Source organism: Oncorhynchus clarkii, chromosome 1, assembly GCF_045791955.1.
Source record: "Oncorhynchus clarkii lewisi isolate Uvic-CL-2024 chromosome 1, UVic_Ocla_1.0, whole genome shotgun sequence".
Lineage (NCBI taxonomy): Eukaryota > Metazoa > Chordata > Actinopteri > Salmoniformes > Salmonidae > Oncorhynchus > Oncorhynchus clarkii.
This window is the reverse complement of record NC_092147.1, coordinates 84812688-84832549: the sequence shown is the minus strand read 5'-3', so window position 1 is coordinate 84832549 and position 19862 is coordinate 84812688. Positions and strand designations below refer to the sequence as shown.

At 43.4% G+C, this 19862-nt stretch overlaps 1 protein-coding gene across 3 annotated transcripts in view; it reads left to right on the top strand.

Moving 5' to 3' along the window:
- LOC139413518 (exportin-1) overlaps positions 1-19862 on the top strand; it is a 79780-nt gene extending 59918 nt beyond the window's left edge. For 2 of the 3 annotated variants that reach the window (XM_071161021.1, XM_071161029.1), the window contains 8 exons: positions 1725-1908; positions 2767-2873; positions 5083-5277; positions 7736-7904; positions 13732-13866; positions 16192-16351; positions 17716-17812; positions 18316-19860. In XM_071161021.1, the coding sequence (XP_071017122.1) occupies positions 1725-1908; positions 2767-2873; positions 5083-5277; positions 7736-7904; positions 13732-13866; positions 16192-16351; positions 17716-17812; positions 18316-18462 (1194 nt within the window). In that variant the 3' untranslated portion in view covers positions 18463-19860. Of the gene's footprint in view, positions 1-1724; positions 1909-2766; positions 2874-5082; positions 5278-7735; positions 7905-13731; positions 13867-16191; positions 16352-17715; positions 17813-18315 lie in introns of all 3 variants that reach the window. The other variant, XM_071161012.1, reaches the window with a different exon arrangement.

The window sequence follows — 19862 nt, the reverse complement described above, 5'->3', positions numbered from 1 at the left end:
TAATGAATCTAGTCACCCCTGTAATAATGAATATAGTCACTCCTGTAGTAATGAATCTAGTCACTCCTGTAATAATGAATCTAGTCACTCCTGTAATAATGAATCTAGTCACTCCTGTAATAATGAATCTAGTCACTCCTGTAGTAATGAATCTAGTCACTCCTGTAGTAATGAATCTAGTCACTCCTGTAATAATGAATCTAGTCACTCCTGTAATAATGAATCTAGTCACTCCTGTAATAATGAATCTAGTCACTCCGGTAATAATGAATCTAGTCACTCCGGTAATAATGAATCTAGTCACTCCTGTAATAATGAATCTAGTCACTCCTGTAATGATGAATCTAATCACTCCTGTAATGATGAATCTAGTCACTCCTGTAATAATGAATCTAGTCACTCCTGTAATAATGAATCTAGTCACTCCTGTAATAATGAATCTAGTCACTCCTGTAATAATGAATCTAGTCACTCTGTAATAATGAATCTAGTCACTCCTGTAGTAATGAATCTAGTCACTCCTGTAATAATGAATCTAGTCACTCCTGTAGTAATGAATCTAGTCACTCCTGTAGTAATGAATCTAGTCACTCCTGTAATAATGAATCTAGTCACTCCTGTAATAATGAATCTAGTCACTCCTGTAATAATGAATCTAGTCACTCCTGTAATAATGAATCTAGTCACTCCTGTAATAATGAATCTAGCCACTCCTGTAATAATGAATCTAGTCACCCCTGTAATAATGAATCTAGTCACTCCTATCTAGTCATTCCTGTAATAATGAATCTAGTCACTCCTGTAATAATGAATCTAGTCACTCCTGTAGTAATGAATCTAGTCACTCTGTGATCATTCATTTCACACTTCTTTCATATTTTGTACATGTTTTGTAAATAAGCTAAAATTCCCCCAGTGAGAACGTGACTGGATAGGACAGTGAGTAAGACAGGATGGAGGGAGAGAGTTGTCCTGAAGAGCAGTGTGTCTGATTGAAACCCATGTCAGGACTGCTATGTACATGTGTTCAGCTGCTGGAGAACACCAGGTCACAGAAAGACCTGTAGTAGTACCCCTTTCTAGTAGTCAGACCTGTAGTAGCTACCCTTTTCCTGTAGTCAGACCTGTAGTAGCTACCCCTTTCATGTAGTCAGACCTGTAGTAGCTACCCCTTTCCTGTAGTCAGACCTGTAGTAGTACCCCTTTCCTGTAGTCAGACCTGTAGTAGTACCCCTTTCCTGTAGTCAGACCTGTAGTAGTACCCCTTTCCTGTAGTCAAAGACCTGTAGTAGCTACCCCTTTCCTGTAGTCAAAGACCTGTAGTAGTACCCCTTTCCTGTACTCAGACCTGTAGTAGTACCCCTTTCCTGTACTCAGACCTGTAGTAGTACCCTTTTCCTACAGTCAAAGACCTGTAGTAGTACCCCTTTCCTGTAGTCAAAGACCTGTAGTCTCAGTCTGATGATCACTAAAGTATCCTTCTCTTAAATCTCTACCCAGTACAGCCAGGAGAGGACTGGCCACCCCTCGGAGCCTGGTTCCTCTCTAGGTTTCTTCCTAGGTTCCTGCTTTCCAGGGAGTTTATCCTAGACACCGTGCTTCTACATCTGCATTGTTTGCTGTTTGTGGTTTTCGGCTGGGTTTCTGTACAGCGCTTTATGACATCTGCTGATGTAAAAAGGGCTTTATAAATGACATGTGATTGGTTGACTCCCCTCTGTTAGAACGTGGACATTCTGAAGGACCCAGAGACGGTGAAGCAGCTCGGCAGCATCCTGAAGACCAACGTCCGGGCCTGTAAGGCCGTGGGACACCCCTTCGTTATCCAGTTAGGACGCATTTATCTGGACATGCTCAACGTCTACAAGTGCCTCAGCGAAAACATCTCCGCAGCCATCCAGACCAACGGTCAGTGGGGGGATGGGGTGGGCTGGGCTGGGGGCTGTGTGTGTGTCCTGTCCTCATGCGTCACTTCTCTTGGCGGTGTGTCCTCTCCTCATGTGTCTGTTCTCTTGGCGGTGTGTCCTCTCCTCATGTGTCTATTCTCTTGGCGGTGTGTCCTCTCCTCATGTGTCTATTCTCTTTGTGGTGTGTCCTCTCCTCATGTGTCTATTCTCTTGGCGGTGTGTCCTCTCCTCATGCGTCTATTCTCTTTGTGGTGTGTCCTCTCCTCATGTGTCTATTCTCTTTGTGGTGTGTCCTCTCCTCATGTGTCTATTCTCTTTGTGGTGTGTCCTCTCCTCATGTGTCTATTCTCTTTGTGGTGTGTCCTCTCCTCATGCGTCTATTCTCTTTGTGGTGTGTCCTCTCCTCATGTGTCTATTCTCTTTGTGGTGTGTCCTCTCCTCATGTGTCTATTCTCTTTGTGGTGTGTCCTCTCCTCATGTGTCTATTCTCTTGGCGGTGTGTCCTCTCCTCATGTGTCTGTTCTCTTTGTGGTGTGTCCTCTCCTCATGTGTCTATTCTCTTGGCGGTGTGTCCTCTCCTCATGCGTCTATTCTCTTGGCGGTGTGTCCTCTCCTCATGCGTCTATTCTCTTGGCGCTGTGTCCTCTCCTCATGTGTCTATTCTCTTTGCGGTGTGTCCTCTCCTCATGTGTCTATTCTCTTGGCGGTGTGTCCTCTCCTCATGCGTCTATTCTCTTTGTGGTGTGTCCTCTCCTCATGCGTCTATTCTCTTTGTGGTGTGTCCTCTCCTCATGCGTCTGTTCTCTTGGCGCTGTGTCCTCTCCTCATGCGTCTATTGTCTTGGCGCTGTGCGTTTCAGGAGAGATGGTGACGAAACAGCCCCTGATCAGAAGTATGAGGACGGTGAAAAGAGAGACGCTCAAACTAATCTCCGGCTGGGTTAGCAGATCCAGCGATCCACAGATGGTGAGATACAGATATATATACACATCTGACAGGAAGATATTGGTACTACATATATCAGATATATACACATCTGACAGGAAGATATTGGTACTATATGTATCAGGATGTATTGTTACTACATACAGTTGAAGTCGGAAGTTTACACACACTTAGTTTGGAGTCCTTTTTTTCAACCATTCCACACATTTCTTGTTAACAAACTATAGTTTTGGCAAGTCGGTTAGGACATCTACTTTGTGCATGACACAACAATTGTTTACAGACAGATTATTTAACTTATAATTCACTGTATCACAATTCCAGTGGGTCAGAAGTTTACTTACACTAAGTTGACTGTCCCTTTAAACGGCTTGGAAAATTCCAGAAAATTATGTCATGGCTTTAGAAGCTTCTGATATGCTAATTGTCATCATTTGAGTCAATTGGAGGTGTACGTGTGGATGTATTTCAAGGCCTACCTTCAAACTAAGTGCCTCTTTGCTTGACATCATGGGAAAATCAAAAGAAATCAACCAAGACCTCAGAGAAAAATGTGTAGATCTCCACAAGTCTGGTTCATCCTTGGGAACAATTTCCAAATGCCTGAATGGACCACGTTCATCTGTACAAACAATAGTACGCAAGTATAAACACCATGGGACCACGCAGCCGTCATACCGCTCAGGAAGGAGACGCATTCTGTCTTCTAGAGATGAACGTACTTTGGTGCGAAAAGTGCAAATCAATCCAAGAACAACCGCAAAGGACCGTGTGAAGATGCTGGAGGAAACAGGTATCTATATCCACAATAATACGAGTCCTATATCGACATAACCTGAAAGGCCGCTCAGCAAGGAAGAAGCCACTGCTCCAAAACCGCCATAAAAAAGTCAGACTACGGTTTGCAACTGCACATGGGGACAAAGATCGTACTTTTTGGAGAAATGTCCTCTGGTCTGATGAAACAAAAATGTGGAGGCTTGCAAGCCGAAGAACACCATCCCAACCGTGAAGCACGGGGGTGGCAGCATCATGTTGTGGGGGTAATTTGCTGCAGGAGGGGCTGGTGCACTTCACAAAATAGATGGCTTCATGAGGAAGGAAAATTATGTGGATATATTGAAGCAACATCTCAAGACATCAGTCAGGAAGTTAAAGCTTGGTCGCAAATGGGTCTTCCAAATGGACAATGACCCCAAGCATACTTCCAAAGTTGTTTCAAAATGGCTTAAGGACAACAAAGTCAAGGTATTGGAGTGGCCATCACAAAGCCCTGACCTCAATCCTATAGAAAATGTGTGGCAGAACTGAAAAAGCGTGTCCGAGCAAGGAGGCCTACAAACCTGACTCAGTTACACCAGCTCTGTCAGGAGGAATGGGCATAAATTCACCCAATGTATTGTGGGAAGCTTGTGGAAGGCTACACAAACCTCTGACCCAAGGCAATGCTACCAAATACTAATTGAGTGTGTGTAAACTTCTGACCCACTGGGAATGTGATGTAAAAAATAAAAGCTGAAATAAATAATTCTCTCTACTATTATTCTGACATTTCACATTCTTAAAATAGTGATCCTACTTGACCTAAAACAGGAAATTCTGACTAGGATTAAATGTCAGGAATTGTGAAAAACTGAGTTGAAATGTATTTGGCCAAGGTGTATGTAAACATCCGACTTAAACTGTATATCAGGATATATTGTTACTACATGTATCAGGATATATTGTTACTACATGTATCAGGATATATTGTTACTACATGTATCAGGATATATTGTTACTACATATATCAGGATATATTGTTACTACATATATCAGGATATATTGTTACCACATGTATCAGGATATATTGGTACCACGTGTATCAGGATATAATGTTACTACATGTATCAGGATATATTGTTACCACATACATCCCAATGAAAGACAGCGGAGGTGTTTCAATGAAAAACTACATGACAGAAAATACTTCTCCACCCTAGACTGTCCAACCTGACTGTTTAAAGCAGTACGTGTCAGTCCTGTGTGTACTCCAGGAATGGATTGGGAAACTCTCCCCTTAAGAGTTTGAAAGACAACCGTGTTGGTCACTTAGTCCTTAGTAACAAACACACACACACACTGACCTCAGTCCTGTCCTACAGTAACCTGGTGAGAACATAACAACAACATTCCTCCCTCTGCCGCGTTGATCTGTCCGTTCATCCCGTCCGGTGTTCCTTCCTTTCAGGTGGGGGAGAACTTTGTTCCGCCGCTGCTCGACGCCGTTCTCATCGACTACCAGCGCAACGTCCCCGCCGCCCGGGAGCCCGAGGTCCTCAGCACCATGGCAACCATCGTCAACAAGCTGGGCGGACACATCACTGGGGAGATCCCGCAGATCTTCGATGCCGTGTTCGAATGCACGCTCAACATGATCAATAAAGTAAGTATCAGCATTATTAATAGTGGGTATTGTTCTAAACATTTTTATAGTTTATAAAATGTACTCTTAACATGATGTCAGTATGGCTGTAAATCCTTGACATAGTAGGCACAATTTGTCAAAAGTACAAACCAAACTACCAAAACATCCAATGATGTGATTTATAAATAAATGATCTGGGTTCCTGAAAGGATTGATCTCAATAATATATAAACAACTTTTGGAAAGCTCATATTCTGAACTAGACATTAAAAGAGTCAATTCTACAGATCTAAGTGAATCTGAACAACGCTTTAACTGGAACAGAATATGGACAAATCTGACCTTTGCATCCCATAATCTGAGGGTGTAGGAAGCATGGTTTCTGGGTGGGGAGGGAGGATGTGGGTGGGGACATCTTGTATGCATTGATTTGATTGTTTTTGTACCTGTAACCATCCACTGAAAAAAGAAAAATGACAACAAAATAAGTCAATTTAAAGAGGTAGTTCACTAAGACCCCCATTTCCATACTGACTGTAGGGGGTCTCTCTCCATGGAGTGTTCCATTTCCATACTGACTGTAGGGGGTCTCTCTCCATGAAGTGTTCCATTTCCATACTGACTGTAGGGGGTCTGTCTCCATGGAGTGTTCCATGTCCATACTGACTGTAGGGGGTCACTCTCCATGGAGTGTTCCATTTCCATACTGACTGTAGGGGGTCTCTCTCCATGGAGTGTTCCATTTCCATACTGACTGTAGGGGGTCTCTCTCCATGGAGTGTTCCATTTCCATACTGACTGTAGGGGTCTCTTTCCATGGAGTGTTCCATTTCCATACTGACTGTAGGGAGTCTCTCCATGGAGTGTTCCATTTCCATACTGACTGTAGGGGGTCTCTTTCCATGGAGTGTTCCATTTCCATACTGACTGTAGGGGGTCACTCTCCATGGAGTGTTCCATTTCCATTGTAAGGGGTCTCTCTCCATGGAGTGTTCCATGTCCATACTGACTGTAGGGGGTCTGTCTCCATGAAGTGTTCCATTTCCATACTGACTGTAGGGGGTCTCTCTCCATGGAGTGTTCCATTTCCATACTGACTGTAGGGGGTCTGTCTCCATGGAGTGTTCCATTTCCATACTGACTGTAGGGGGTCACTCTCCATGGAGTGTTCCATTTCCATACTGACTGTAGGGGGTCACTCTCCATGGAGTGTTCCATGTCCATACTGACTGTAGGGGGTCTGTCTCCATGGAGTGTTCCATTTCCATACTGACTGTAGGGGGTCTCTTTCCATGGAGTGTTCCATTTCCATACTGACTGTAGGGGGTCTCTCTCCATGGAGTGTTCCATTTCCATACTGACTGTAGCGGTCACTCTCCATGGAGTGTTCCATTTCCATACTGACTGTAGGGGGTCTCTCTCCATGGAGTGTTCCATTTCCATACTGACTGTAGGGGTCTCTTTCCATGGAGTGTTCCATTTCCATACTGACTGTAGGGAGTCTCTCCATGGAGTGTTCCATTTCCATACTGACTGTAGGGGGTCTCTTTCCATGGAGTGTTCCATTTCCATACTGACTGTAGGGGGTCACTCTCCATGGAGTGTTCCATTTCCATTGTAAGGGGTCTCTCTCCATGGAGTGTTCCATGTCCATACTGACTGTAGGGGGTCTGTCTCCATGAAGTGTTCCATTTCCATACTGACTGTAGGGGGTCTCTCTCCATGGAGTGTTCCATTTCCATACTGACTGTAGGGGGTCTGTCTCCATGGAGTGTTCCATTTCCATACTGACTGTAGGGGGTCACTCTCCATGGAGTGTTCCATTTCCATACTGACTGTAGGGGGTCACTCTCCATGGAGTGTTCCATTTCCATACTGACTGTAGGGGGTCACTCTCCATGGAGTGTTCCATTTCCATACTGACTGTAGGGGGTCACTCTCCATGGAGTGTTCCATTTCCATACTGACTGTAGGGGGTCTCTCTCCATGGAGTGTTCCATGTCCATACTGACTGTAGGGGGTCTGTCTCCATGGAGTGTTCCATTTCCATACTGACTGTAGGGGGTCTCTTTCCATGGAGTGTTCCATTTCCATACTGACTGTAGGGGGTCTCTCTCCATGGAGTGTTCCATTTCCATACTGACTGTAGCGGTCACTCTCCATGGAGTGTTCCATGTCCATACTGACTGTAGGGGGTCTGTCTCCATGGAGTGTTCCATTTCCATACTGACTGTAGGGGGTCTCTTTCCATGGAGTGTTCCATTTCCATACTGACTGTAGGGGGTCTCTTTCCATGGAGTGTTCCATTTCCATACGGACTGTAGCGGTCACTCTCCATGGAGTGTTAGTGTTGTGTTGCACACATTTTACAGCAGTTGTTCTACCAATACCAAGGCCAACCTATCTTTTTAGTGCCTACAACTGTTGTCGGTTGGTTCTCATCAATATGGCCCCGTCTCTCTCTCTCTCCCTCCAGGACTTTGAGGAGTACCCGGAACACAGGACTCATTTCTTCTACCTGCTGCAGGCGGTCAACTCCCATTGTTTCCCAGCATTCCTGGCCATCCCTCCGGCCCAGTTCAAACTGGTGCTGGACTCCATCATCTGGGCCTTCAAACACACCATGAGGAACGTGGCCGACACAGGTGAGGCTTGAACACACACACACACACACACACAAGTGCTTTCCTTTACGAATGACAGCACATGAATGAAATCATCCACATGTATTGATCACATCTTTACAAATCTTTTTTTTAAAGCAGTATCCAAATCCATAGGATGTAGTGATTTATAGTCGCCATATCTAGTAAAAACCAAAGTTCCAAATGCTGGGCCTAATACAGTATATAAGAGGTCATACAATCAGTTTTGTAGTGATGTTATGTTGATGTAAATGATATGTGCTGGTCTGTGGTGTGTAATGAGAAGCAACCAGACGCTGCACTTAACACGTTTCATGTAATTGCTTATTCCAGTTACTTAATAAGCAACGCGCCCATTTAGAAAATGACTGTAACAACGGTTAAATCCCCCCGGACTGATGAATAAAAAAATGATTGTCTGGTTGAGAGGGAGGAGGCAAAAAGAATGACAAATGAGTCTGGATGCACAACCGATTGGGCAAAAGTACTGCAAATTGAGAAATAATGTGACTAAACTGAATGAAAAGAATAAGAAACTAAACTATGAAACAAAGATAAATTATATAAAGAATGATAGTAAAAAAAGCTTTGGAGCACCTGAAATTACATTTGGGGCACAAAGGTAAATTCAGCTCCATCATTCATTGAATCAGATGGCTCATTAATCACAAAACACACTGATATTGCCAACTACTTAAATTATTTTTTTTCATTGCCAAGATTAGCAAACTTAGGCATGACATGCCAGCAACAAATGCTGACTTTACACATCCAAAACACATTTACACTGACCAAATTATGCAAGACGAGCATTGTCATTTTTAATTCCGTAAAGTGAGTGTGGAAGAGGTGAACAAATGATTGTTGTCTATCAACATAATAGCGGACGATATTGGCACTCCTATTTTCCATATCTTCAATCTCAGCCAACAAGGAAGTGTGTGCCTTCAGGCCTGGAGGGAAGCTAAATTCATTCTGATACCCAAGAATAGTAAAACCCCCTTTACTGGCTCAAATAGACAACCAATCAGCCTGTTACCAACCCTTAGTAAACTTTTGGAAAAAATGGTGTTTGACCAGACACAATGCTATTTTACAGTGAACAAATTGACAACGTGACTTTCAGCGCTCTTATAAGGAAGGGCATTCAACATGCACGGCACTTACATAAATGACTGACGATTGGCTGAGACAAATTGATGATAAAAAGGTTGTGGAAGCTGTTTTGTTAGATATCAGTGCATCTTTTGACATTATTGATCATAGTCTGCTGCTGGAAAAATGTATGTGTTATGGCTTTACATCCCCTGCTATGTTGTGGATAAAGAGTTACCTGTCTAACAGAACACAGAAGGTGTTCTTTAATGGAAATTTCTCCAACATAATCCAGGTAGAATCAGGAATTCCCCAGGGCAGCTGTCTAGGCCCCTTTCTTTTTTTTCAATCCTCACTAATGACCTTTGAGTAAAGCCAGTGTGTCAACATATGTGGATGACTCAACACTGTACACGTCAGCTACTACAGCGGGTGAAATCACTGCAACACTCAACAAAGAGCTGCAGTTAGTTTCAGAATGGGTGGCAAGGAATAAGTTAGTCCTAAATATTTACAAATCTAAAAATCATTGTATTTGGGACCAGTCATTCACTAAACCCTAAACCTCAGTTAAATATTGTAATGAAATTGAGAAAGTTGAGGTGACTAAACTGCTTGGAGTAACCCTGGACTGTCATAGTCAAAACATGTTGATACAACAGTAGCTAAGATGGGGAGAAGTCTGTCCATAAAAAAGCGCTGCTCTGCCTTCTTAACAACACTATCAACAAGGCAGGTCCTACAGGCCCTAGTTTAGTCGCATCTGGACTACTATCCAGTCGTCTGGTCAGGTGCCACAAAGAGGGACAGGAAAATTACAATTGTCTCAGAACAGGGCAGCACGGCTGTCTCAGAACAGGGCAGCACGGCTGTCTCAGAACAGGGCAGCACGGCTGTCTCAGAACAGGGCAGCACGGCTGGCCCTTAAATGTACACGGAGAGCTAACATTAATAATATGCATGTTAATCTCTCCTGGCTCAAAGTAGAGAAGAGAGATTGACTTCATCACTGCTTGTTTTTGTAAGAAGTGTTGACAAGCTGAATGCACTGAGCTGTCTGTTTAAACTAGAGGTCGACCGATTAATCGGAATGGACGATTAATTAGGGCCGATTTCAAGTTTTCATAACGATCGGTAATCTGCATTTTTGGACACCGATCATGGCTGGTTACATTGCACACCACGAGGAGACTCCGTGGCAGGCTGACTACCTGTTATGCGAGTGCAGCAAGGAGCCAGCTAGCATTAAACTTATCTTATAAAAAACAATCAATCTTAACATAATCACTAGTTAACTACACATGGTTGATGATATCACTAGTTTAACTAGCTTGTCCTGCGTTGCATATAATCGATGCGGTGACTGTTAATTTATCATTGAATCACAGCCTACTTCGCCAAACGGGTGATTTAACAAGCGAATTCGAAAGCATTCATTTAGACAGCACTTTTCTGCATTTACTAAAGTACCTATTAGAACATCCAATAGTCAAAGGTATATGAAATACAAATAGGATGCCACCTTTCCAACAAGTCAGTTTGTAAGGTTTCTCCCCTGCTAGAACTGCCCCGGTCATCTGTAAGTGCTGTTATTGTGAAGTGGAAACATTTAGGAGCAACAACGGCTCAGCCGCAAAGGGGTAGGCCACACAACACTCATTACCAAGTTCCAAATTCCCTCTGGAAGCAACATCAGCACAATAACTTTTCGGGAGCTTCATGAAATGGGTTTCCATGGCGTAGCAGCGGCGCAATGCCAAGTGTCGGCTGGAGAGGTGTAAAGCCGCCATTGGACTCTGGAGCAGTGGAAGCACGTTCTCTGGAGTGATGAATCATGGTTCACCATTTGGCAGTCCGACGGACGAATCTGGGTTTGGCAAATGCCAGGAGAACTCTGCCTACCCCAATGCATAGTGCCAACTGTAAAGTTTGGTGGAGGAGGTATAATGGTCTGGGACTGTTTTTCATGGTCCGGACCCCTTAGTTCCAGAGAAGGGAAATCTTAACCCCACAGCATACAATGACATTCTAGACGATTCTGTGCTTCCATCTTTGTGGCAACAGTTTGGGGAAGGACATTCCCTGTTTCAACATGACAATGCCCCTGTGCACAAAGTGAGGTCCATACAGAAGTGGTTTGTCGAGATCAGTGTGGAAAGACTTGACTGGCCTGCACAGAGCCCTGACTTCAACACCATCAAACACCTTTGGGATGAATTGGAATGCTGACTGCGAGCCAGGCCTAATCCCCCAACATCAGTGCCCGACCTCATTCATGGAACGAAGAACTGTCGTTTCTCTTTGCTTATTTTGGGGGTGGCAGGTAGCCTAGTGGTTAGAGAGTTGGGCCAGTAACCAGCAGGTAGCCTAGTGGTTAGAGAGTTGGGCCAGTAACCAGCAGGTAGCCTAGTGGTTAGAGAGTTGGGCCAGTAACCAGCAGGTAGCCTAGTGGGTAGAGTGTTGGGCCAGTAACCAGCAGGTAGCCTAGTGGTTAGAGCGTTGGGCCAGTAACCAGCAGGTAGCCTAGTGGTTAGAGCGTTGGGCCAGTAACCAGCAGGTAGCCTAGTGGTTAGAGTGTTGGGCCAGTAACCAGCAGGTAGTCTAGTGGTTAGAGAGTTGGGCCAGTAACCAGCAGGTAGCCTAGTGGTTAGAGCGTTGGGCCAGTAACCAGCAGGTAGCCTAGTGGTTAGAGTGTTGGGCCAGTAACTAGCAGGTAGCCTAGTGGTTAGAGTGTTGGGCCAGTAACCAGCAGGTAGCCTAGTGGTTAGAGCGTTGGGCCAGTAACCAGCAGGTAGCCTAGTGGTTAGAGAGTTGGGCCAGTAACCAGCAGGTAGCCTAGTGGTTAGAGAGTTGGGCCAGTAACCAGCAGGTAGCCTAGTGGTTAGAGAGTTGGGCCAGTAACCAGCAGGTAGCCTAGTGGTTAGAGTGTTGGGCCAGTAACTAGCAGGTAGCCTAGTGGTTAGAGTGTTGGGCCAGTAACCAGCAGGTAGCCTAGTGGTTAGAGCGTTGGGCCAGTAACCAGCAGGTAGCCTAGTGGTTAGAGAGTTGGGCCAGTAACCAGCAGGTAGCCTAGTGGTTAGAGAGTTGGGCCAGTAACCAGCAGGTAGCCTAGTGGTTAGAGAGTTGGGCCAGTAACCAGCAGGTAGCCTAGTGGTTAGAGAGTTGGGCCAGTAACCAGCAGGTAGCCTAGTGGTTAGAGCGTTGGGCCAGTAACCAGCAGGTAGCCTAGTGGTTAGAGCGTTGGGCCAGTAACCAGCAGGTAGCCTAGTGGTTAGAGCGTTGGGCCAGTAACCAGCAGGTAGCCTAGTGGTTAGAGTGTTGGGCCAGTAACTAGCAGGTAGCCTAGTGGTTAGAGTGTTGGGCCAGTAACCGAAAGGTTGATGGATTGAATCCCCGAGTTGACAGGGTAAAAATCTGTCGTTCTGCAGTTAACACACTGTTCCTAGACCAGTTAACCCACTGTTCCTAGGCCAGTTAACCCACTGCTCCTAGGCCAGTTAACCCACTGCTCCTAGGCCAGTTAACCCACTGCTCCTAGGCCAGTTAACCCACTGTTCCTAGGCCAGTTAACCCACTGTTCCTAGGCCAGTTAACCCACTGTTCCTAGGCCAGTTAACCCACTGCTCCTAGGCCAGTTAACCCACTGCTCCTAGGCCAGTTAACCCACTGCTCCTAGGCCAGTTAACCCACTGCTCCTAGGCCAGTTAACCCACTGCTCCTAGGCCAGTTAACCCACTGTTCCTAGACCAGTTAACCCACTGCTCCTAGGCCAGTTAACCCACTGTTCCTAGACCAGTTAACCCACTGCTCCTAGGCTGTCATTGTAAATAATAATTTGTTCTTAACTGACTTGCCTAGTTAAATATAGGTAAAATCAAATTTGAGCTATTCTTGCCATAATATGGACTTTATTAATAATATGGACTTTATGGACTTTATTATTGGTCTATTACCAAATAGGGCTATATTCTGTATACCGCCCTACCTTGTCACAACACAACACATTGGCTCAAACACATTAAGAAGGAAAGAAATTCCACAAATTAACTTAACAAGGCACACCTGTTAATTGAAATGCATTCCAGATGACCACCTCATGAAGCTGGTTGAGAGAATGCCAAGTGTGCAAATCTGTCAAAGGCAAAAGGTGTCTACTATAAAGAATCTAAAATATATATTTTTATTTGTTTAACATTTTTTTGGTTACTACATGATTCCATAAGTGTATTTCATAGTTTTGATGTCTAAACTATTATTTTACAATGTAGAAAATAGTAAAAATAAAGAAAAACCTTTGAATGAGTCGGATACATTGGACAGTTTTTAATGTTTTTGCTTTGTTATTATGGGGTATTGTGAGGTCATTATGGGGTATTGTGATGCCATTATGGGGTATTGTGTGTTGATTGAGGAAAAAAAACACTTTTTTGAATGCACTGTATATGATACATATGGTGTATGTTCCTGTGGCAGGCCTTCAGATCCTGTATATATGTGTATATATAGATATATAGATATATATATATATATATATATGATATATATTGTGTATGTTCCTGTGGCAGGCCTTCAGATCCTGTATATATGTGTGTATATATATATATATATATATATATAGATATATATGATATATATGATATATATTGTGTATGTTCCTGTGGCAGGCCTTCAAATCCTGTATATATGTGTATATATATATATATGATATATATTGTGTATGTTCCTGTGGCAGGTCTTCAGATCCTCTACACTCTACTGCAGAACGTGACCCAGGAAGAGGCTGCAGCACAGAGCTTCTACCAGACATACTTCTGTGACATCCTCCAACACATCTTCTCTGTGGTCACTGACACATCACACACTGCTGGTGAGTACAGTACACACACAGATGCAACGCACACACACACTGACGATGAGCGAGCACACACACACACACAGACACACACTGCTGGTGAGTACACTACACACACGGATGCAACGCACACACACACTGACGATGAGCGAGCACGCACACACACACGCGCACACACACACACTGCTGGTGAGTACACTACACACACGGATGCAACGCACACACACACTGACGATGAGCGAGCACACACACACACACACACACACACACACACACACTGACGATGAGCGAGCACGCACGCGCACACACACACACTCTGCTGGTGAGTACAGTACACACACGGATACAACGCACACACACACTGACGATGAGCACGCACGCACGCTCACGCACACAGACACACTCTCTGCCGGTGAGTACTGAATACAAACACACACCCCAGCTAGCACATTTGGTTCCTTGGAAGTTGTGGGACCTGTGTGTTTTGGTTCTGAGGACGAAACCGTACGTTTGACTGGTAAACAAAACATTTTTTTTGTTTTTTTACTTTCTGAGGACGGAAGTGACATTTTTTCCTGTTCTGGTAAAGGACATTTTTAGTTTGCTGGGAGGTTCTGAGATCGTTTTACTCTGGTTCCTTGAAAGTTTTCCTAGAAGGTTTTATTAATTCTCTAAGAAAGGAAATTCTAGGTTATTTTGAGGTTTTAAAAAAAATAACTTCCTTAAAACTTCCACTGAATGTTTCAATGAGACTTGTAAAAACACTGCTCGGTTATTTTGGGTTATTTTAGGTTATTTTGGGTTATTTTGGGTTATTTTTTAACTCCACGCACTGATAGAATACATGGAAATGAATTTCCTTAGGCATTAATCATGAGAACACATAGTGATGGGGGGGAAATGTACACAGTCACATATTGGGATATTATCTTTGATGATGTTTTGGTTTGATAATATTATGTTAGTGCTAGTTGGCTGTACTTTGACCAAAACTCCAGTATTTTTCCTTCATAGCTTGTTCTCCATATTTTTCAGAAGGGGGACAATTTGTTTTCGGCACTTTTATATCCAACTCATTGTCTCATGGTTCTCTCTTGTCCCTCATATGGCAAGAAATATGTTTGGAACATCAAGTTGCAATAAAATCACAGTATCAAATAGATATAATATCGGCACTTAAGTATTGTGATATTGTGAGGTCTCTGGCAATTCTCAGCCCTACAAGCACATTTCAGTTTTATTGTGATACGGCATCAGTGGGATTCAAACCTATAATCTTCTATTCTCTATCCATTGAATTAGTCCACAGCACCACCAGGATGCAGCTAGCATGCCATGTTTCTAACTCATACAAAGCTGTTCCTTTTAGTCTATTCAAACAGACCCCATTTCAAAGGAAACCAAGACTCATTAAGATCAGCTGTGGCCAATCAGTGGGCGTGGCTAACACCTGAACACACTTAACAAGATGGAGGATAGACGGTTTTGTTGATGCTGAGAACGGAATGTATATGTTTTTAAATAACATTCTTAGAACGTTACTAAAGTTTACAGAATGTTTTCTTCACGTTCTGAGAATGTATGTTTTTAAATAACATTCTTAGAACGTTACTAAAGTTTACAGAATGTTTTCTTCACGTTCTGAGAATGTATGTTTTTAAATAACATTCTTAGAACGTTACTAAAGTTTACAGAATGTTTTCTTCACGTTCTGAGAATGTATATTTTTTCCAATTACATTCTTAGAGGGTTCTCTGAACGTTACTAACGTTTTCTTGTGTTTTTTTAATGGAACGTTTCCTTAACGTTCTTGGAACAAATTGAGAACATGATTTTAAATAGAACCACGAGGAAACCTGTAGGAAATGTTATGCTGAATTACTGAAATTCCCACAGAATGACTTTGTTTCTTAATGTTCTCTGAACTATTTGAGAACATTCCCAATGTCAAACCAGTTGGAGAACGTTCCTAGAACATTACCGAAATTGTAGCCATGTAAATGTTTTAACTTTTAGGAAGCGTTTTGTTAAAGTAATGATATACAAAGCAAATAGCTTTTTTTTTTTTTGTCAAGTTAAATGTGCTGAGAATGTTCCAAGGACAAACAACTATCCTGCGCCATTCCCAGGAAGTTGTGGGAAGGTTGTATGCTAAATAACCATAGAACAACCACGCCCTCAGAAACCTATGGTTCTCAGAACGTTATGTGCTTGCTGGGACACACACGCACAAACTGCCGGTAAGAGCACACGTCTCTTGTTCTGTTTTACCATTTGTATAAATCCATATCACCTAACTGTGCATGTCTGGTTGTGTGTGTCTCTCTGCCTCTCCCCCAGGCCTGACGATGCATGCCTCCATCCTGACCTACATGTTTAACCTGGTGGAGGAAGGGAAGATCAACACCCAGCTCAACCCCTCCAACCCCGGCAACAACCAGGTCTTCATACAGGAGTACGTGGCCAACCTGCTCAAAACTGCTTTCCCACATCTACAGGAGTAAGTACCTTTATGAAGTAAATAAAATACATCATTATTTACATTCCATTATTACAGAGAATCAGACAAATTATGCTACCCTCTGCCTATTGGCTACTTATCTTATTCAAGCCTGTCTCAAAATACAACACTGCCCCTTTAAGACAAAAAAAGCTCTTTACTTGACTTGCTTTTCAGAGATATCTAGAAATGTACATGTTTAGTGCTCTTTTAGGAAACAATCACCCCCCTATTGTTGACTAATAATGATCTATAACTGGACTAATAACTCACTAACTAGTAATCACTCCCCTATTGCTGACTACTAATGATCTATAACTGGGCTAGTAACTCACTAACTAGCAAAGGAAATTAACAAAATGTGCACAAGTGGCAACATGCTGCTCTCGCTTTGATCTGAAAACAAGTGCATCTACTCATGACGGCTCATGCTGTAAACACAGTCCAGTTCAAAGTGAATGGCACAAATCCATATATGGACAAAAGCTGAAGAACGATCCAGGTACTTTTAGCAGGTGCTGGAGTTGTAGATGAACTCATGGAAAACAGAAAGGGAAATGCTGCACAGATCCATATATGGCAATGGTCTATTTGCATATAGGCCTACTGCAGCTATGATTGGTTATGGTACACCGGTCTGTGTAGAGTACGGGCCTGAGTCGTGTCTGTTAATGCAATAGAATCCTACTCCGATGCGTTCTGCCTTCAAGAAAATATCTTGCATAGTTAGTTTAGTTTCGGTATGTTGAATTGAATGTGGTTAATATTGCGTTGATTCAATCACAATTCCCACAGTAAAGTGAAACGTTGATAGTTTTAACTAAAGGGGAAAACTCTATAAAGTTGAGTGAAGTTTAATCTCACGCATATTTCTTCTGTGCGGCAGTCTCCCAGGGGAGCTGCGTGCGTGCACTCACCTTAGAGAGAACATTGCTTACTGTTATTAGCCCATAAAACACATAGAACAACAGATAGTCCTTACTGCTATTAGCCAATAGAAACACATTGAATAACAGATAGTCCTTACTGCTATTAGCCAATAGAAACACATTGAATAACAGATAGTCCTTACTGCTATTAGCCAATAGAAACACATTGAATAACAGATAGTCCTTACTGCTATTAGCCAATAGAAACACATTGAATAACAGATAGTCCTTACTGCTATTAGCCAATAGAAACACATTGAATAACAGATAGTCATTACTGCTATTAGCCAATAGAAACACATTGAATAACAGATAGTCCTTACTGCTATTAGCCAATAGAAACACATTGAATAACAGATTCACTACATAGAACACGTACGACCACAACACCGTTGTCCTGTTTATCTATGTCTTCTACGTTGTCTTGTCCCTCAGTGCCCAGGTCAAGGTGTTCGTAACAGGACTGTTCAGTCTAAACCAGGACATTGCAGCCTTCAAGGAACACCTGAGGGACTTCCTGGTACAGATTAAGGTGAGCCTTTTCCTCCACCTCCAACCGTCTGTCTGTGTGGTAATGTCTCTCTCTCTCCTCCAGTAGGAGAGGACACCACAGACCTGTTTCTGTCTGTCTGTCTGTGTGATAATGTCTCTCTCTCCTCCTGTAGGAGAGGCCACCACAGACCTGTTTCTGTCTGTCTGTCTGTGTGATAATGTCTCTCTCTCTCCTGTAGGAGAGGACACCGCAGACCTGTTTCTGTCTGTCTGTGTGATAATGTCTCTCTCTCCTCCTGTAGGAGTTTGCAGGAGAGGACACCACAGACCTGTTGCTGTCTGTCTGTCTGTATGTGTGGTAATGTCTCTCTCTCTTCTCCTGTAGGAGTTTGCAGGGGAGGACACCACAGACCTGTTGCTATCTGTCTGTATGTGTGGTAATGTCTCTCTCTCTCCTCCTGTAGGAGTTTGCAGGGGAGGACACCACAGACCTGTTGCTGTCTGTCTGTATGTGTGGTAATGTCTCTCTCTCTCCTCCTGTAGGAGTTTGCAGGGGAGGACACCACAGACCTGTTCCTAGAGGAGCGGGAGGCGTCGCTGCGTCAGGCGCAGGAGGAGAAACACAAGCTGCAGATGTCAGTTCCCGGTATCCTCAACCCACACGAAATACCCGAGGAGATGTGTGATTGAGACGTCCAGCCACTGCGCCACATGAACCAAACTGCTGTTACTGTACATACAGGCATACCAACAAACACACAAAACTAACCCAAACAGAAGGAAAGAAGAGAGGTGGGAGGCCCCCGGTCACTTTGCTGAGGTACGGAGAGAGCAGACACGCCCGTCCTCATCCATCAGCTGTTTTGTCCACCAAAAACCATGTCAATATGTAAATGACGACGTACTGCGTCACCCCGTGGCCCGTTACACCTGTTTTATATGGAGACTTCTGTGTACTATGTTTCCACTGTTTATTTGGTCAGGGGTCATCACCCCCCCTAGCTGCATGACATGAAGCAGACGTATGGGAAGATTTCTGAACTTCACTTGTTTCCTCCCCTCCACATGATATCTCTCTCTCACACACACACACACACACACACACACACACATATAGTGAGACAGGAGAGTTTTTGTGCAACAAGGCATATGTGTCAAAAAGTTCTCAGCAAAGAGGCTTCTAGAACTATGATGTGACAGACTGGAAGGAATGAAGTGGTGTTCTAGAAGTGTGTGTGTGCACCCTGCGTCTGATTCCCAACCCAATGCATTGTGGTTAGAATGTGAAGTTAGCAGACTATGAAGGAAGGAAGTCAGAGATGCTGCTGCTTTGTGTGTCAGGTGGTCAGGCTAGCGGCCGTGCTCATTGGTTGAACCTCCGCCCAACTGAAAGAAACCTACTGTGTTTGGTCGCCTGGCTGTGACTGGAGGCGGGAACTAGGAAGACAGGAAGGAGCATCATCGGAGCAACACAGATTATGTGCATATCATCCCAATTCTATAGCACATGAATTACCATGGGAACATCATTATTATTTTTTGTGGGTGTGTTGAGTGCGTGTGCTGTCGCCTAGACGACATGGGCGTTTAGTTTTCCTCTGTGAGGATCGTTGCTCCCTGGAGAGCTCTTCATTCAAATGGACCTTTAACAGAAAGAAGAAGAAGCGGTTTATTCACGTTTTATTTATGGGTTCAAAATGGCTGCTTCTTTATATAACAAACTCCCGTTTAACTTCTGTCAGTCGGCTGTTGAGATTCTGAATTGGAACTAATGGACATTGTTTACCATGCTAGTAGTGCCTCAGCAACACTACCTAGAAGACGAGCAAAAATAAACAACTTGGTTTACATTTCATTTTGTATTTTTGCATTGTTTATTTGGATCTTTATAACATGTCTTCTATCCAAAATAAAACAAAAGGCTTTTTATTCCAGAGGGAAATAATTAGTTGCCAATAGTTTGATTAAGCAACAAAATGTATAATTCCTAATCCAAACTCAATCTGTAAATGGCAAATAGTTCCCCTTCTCTACTCGTTACAGTTGTTGTGAAACGTTTTGACCTGATTAAAGTTGAGGATTTTATAACC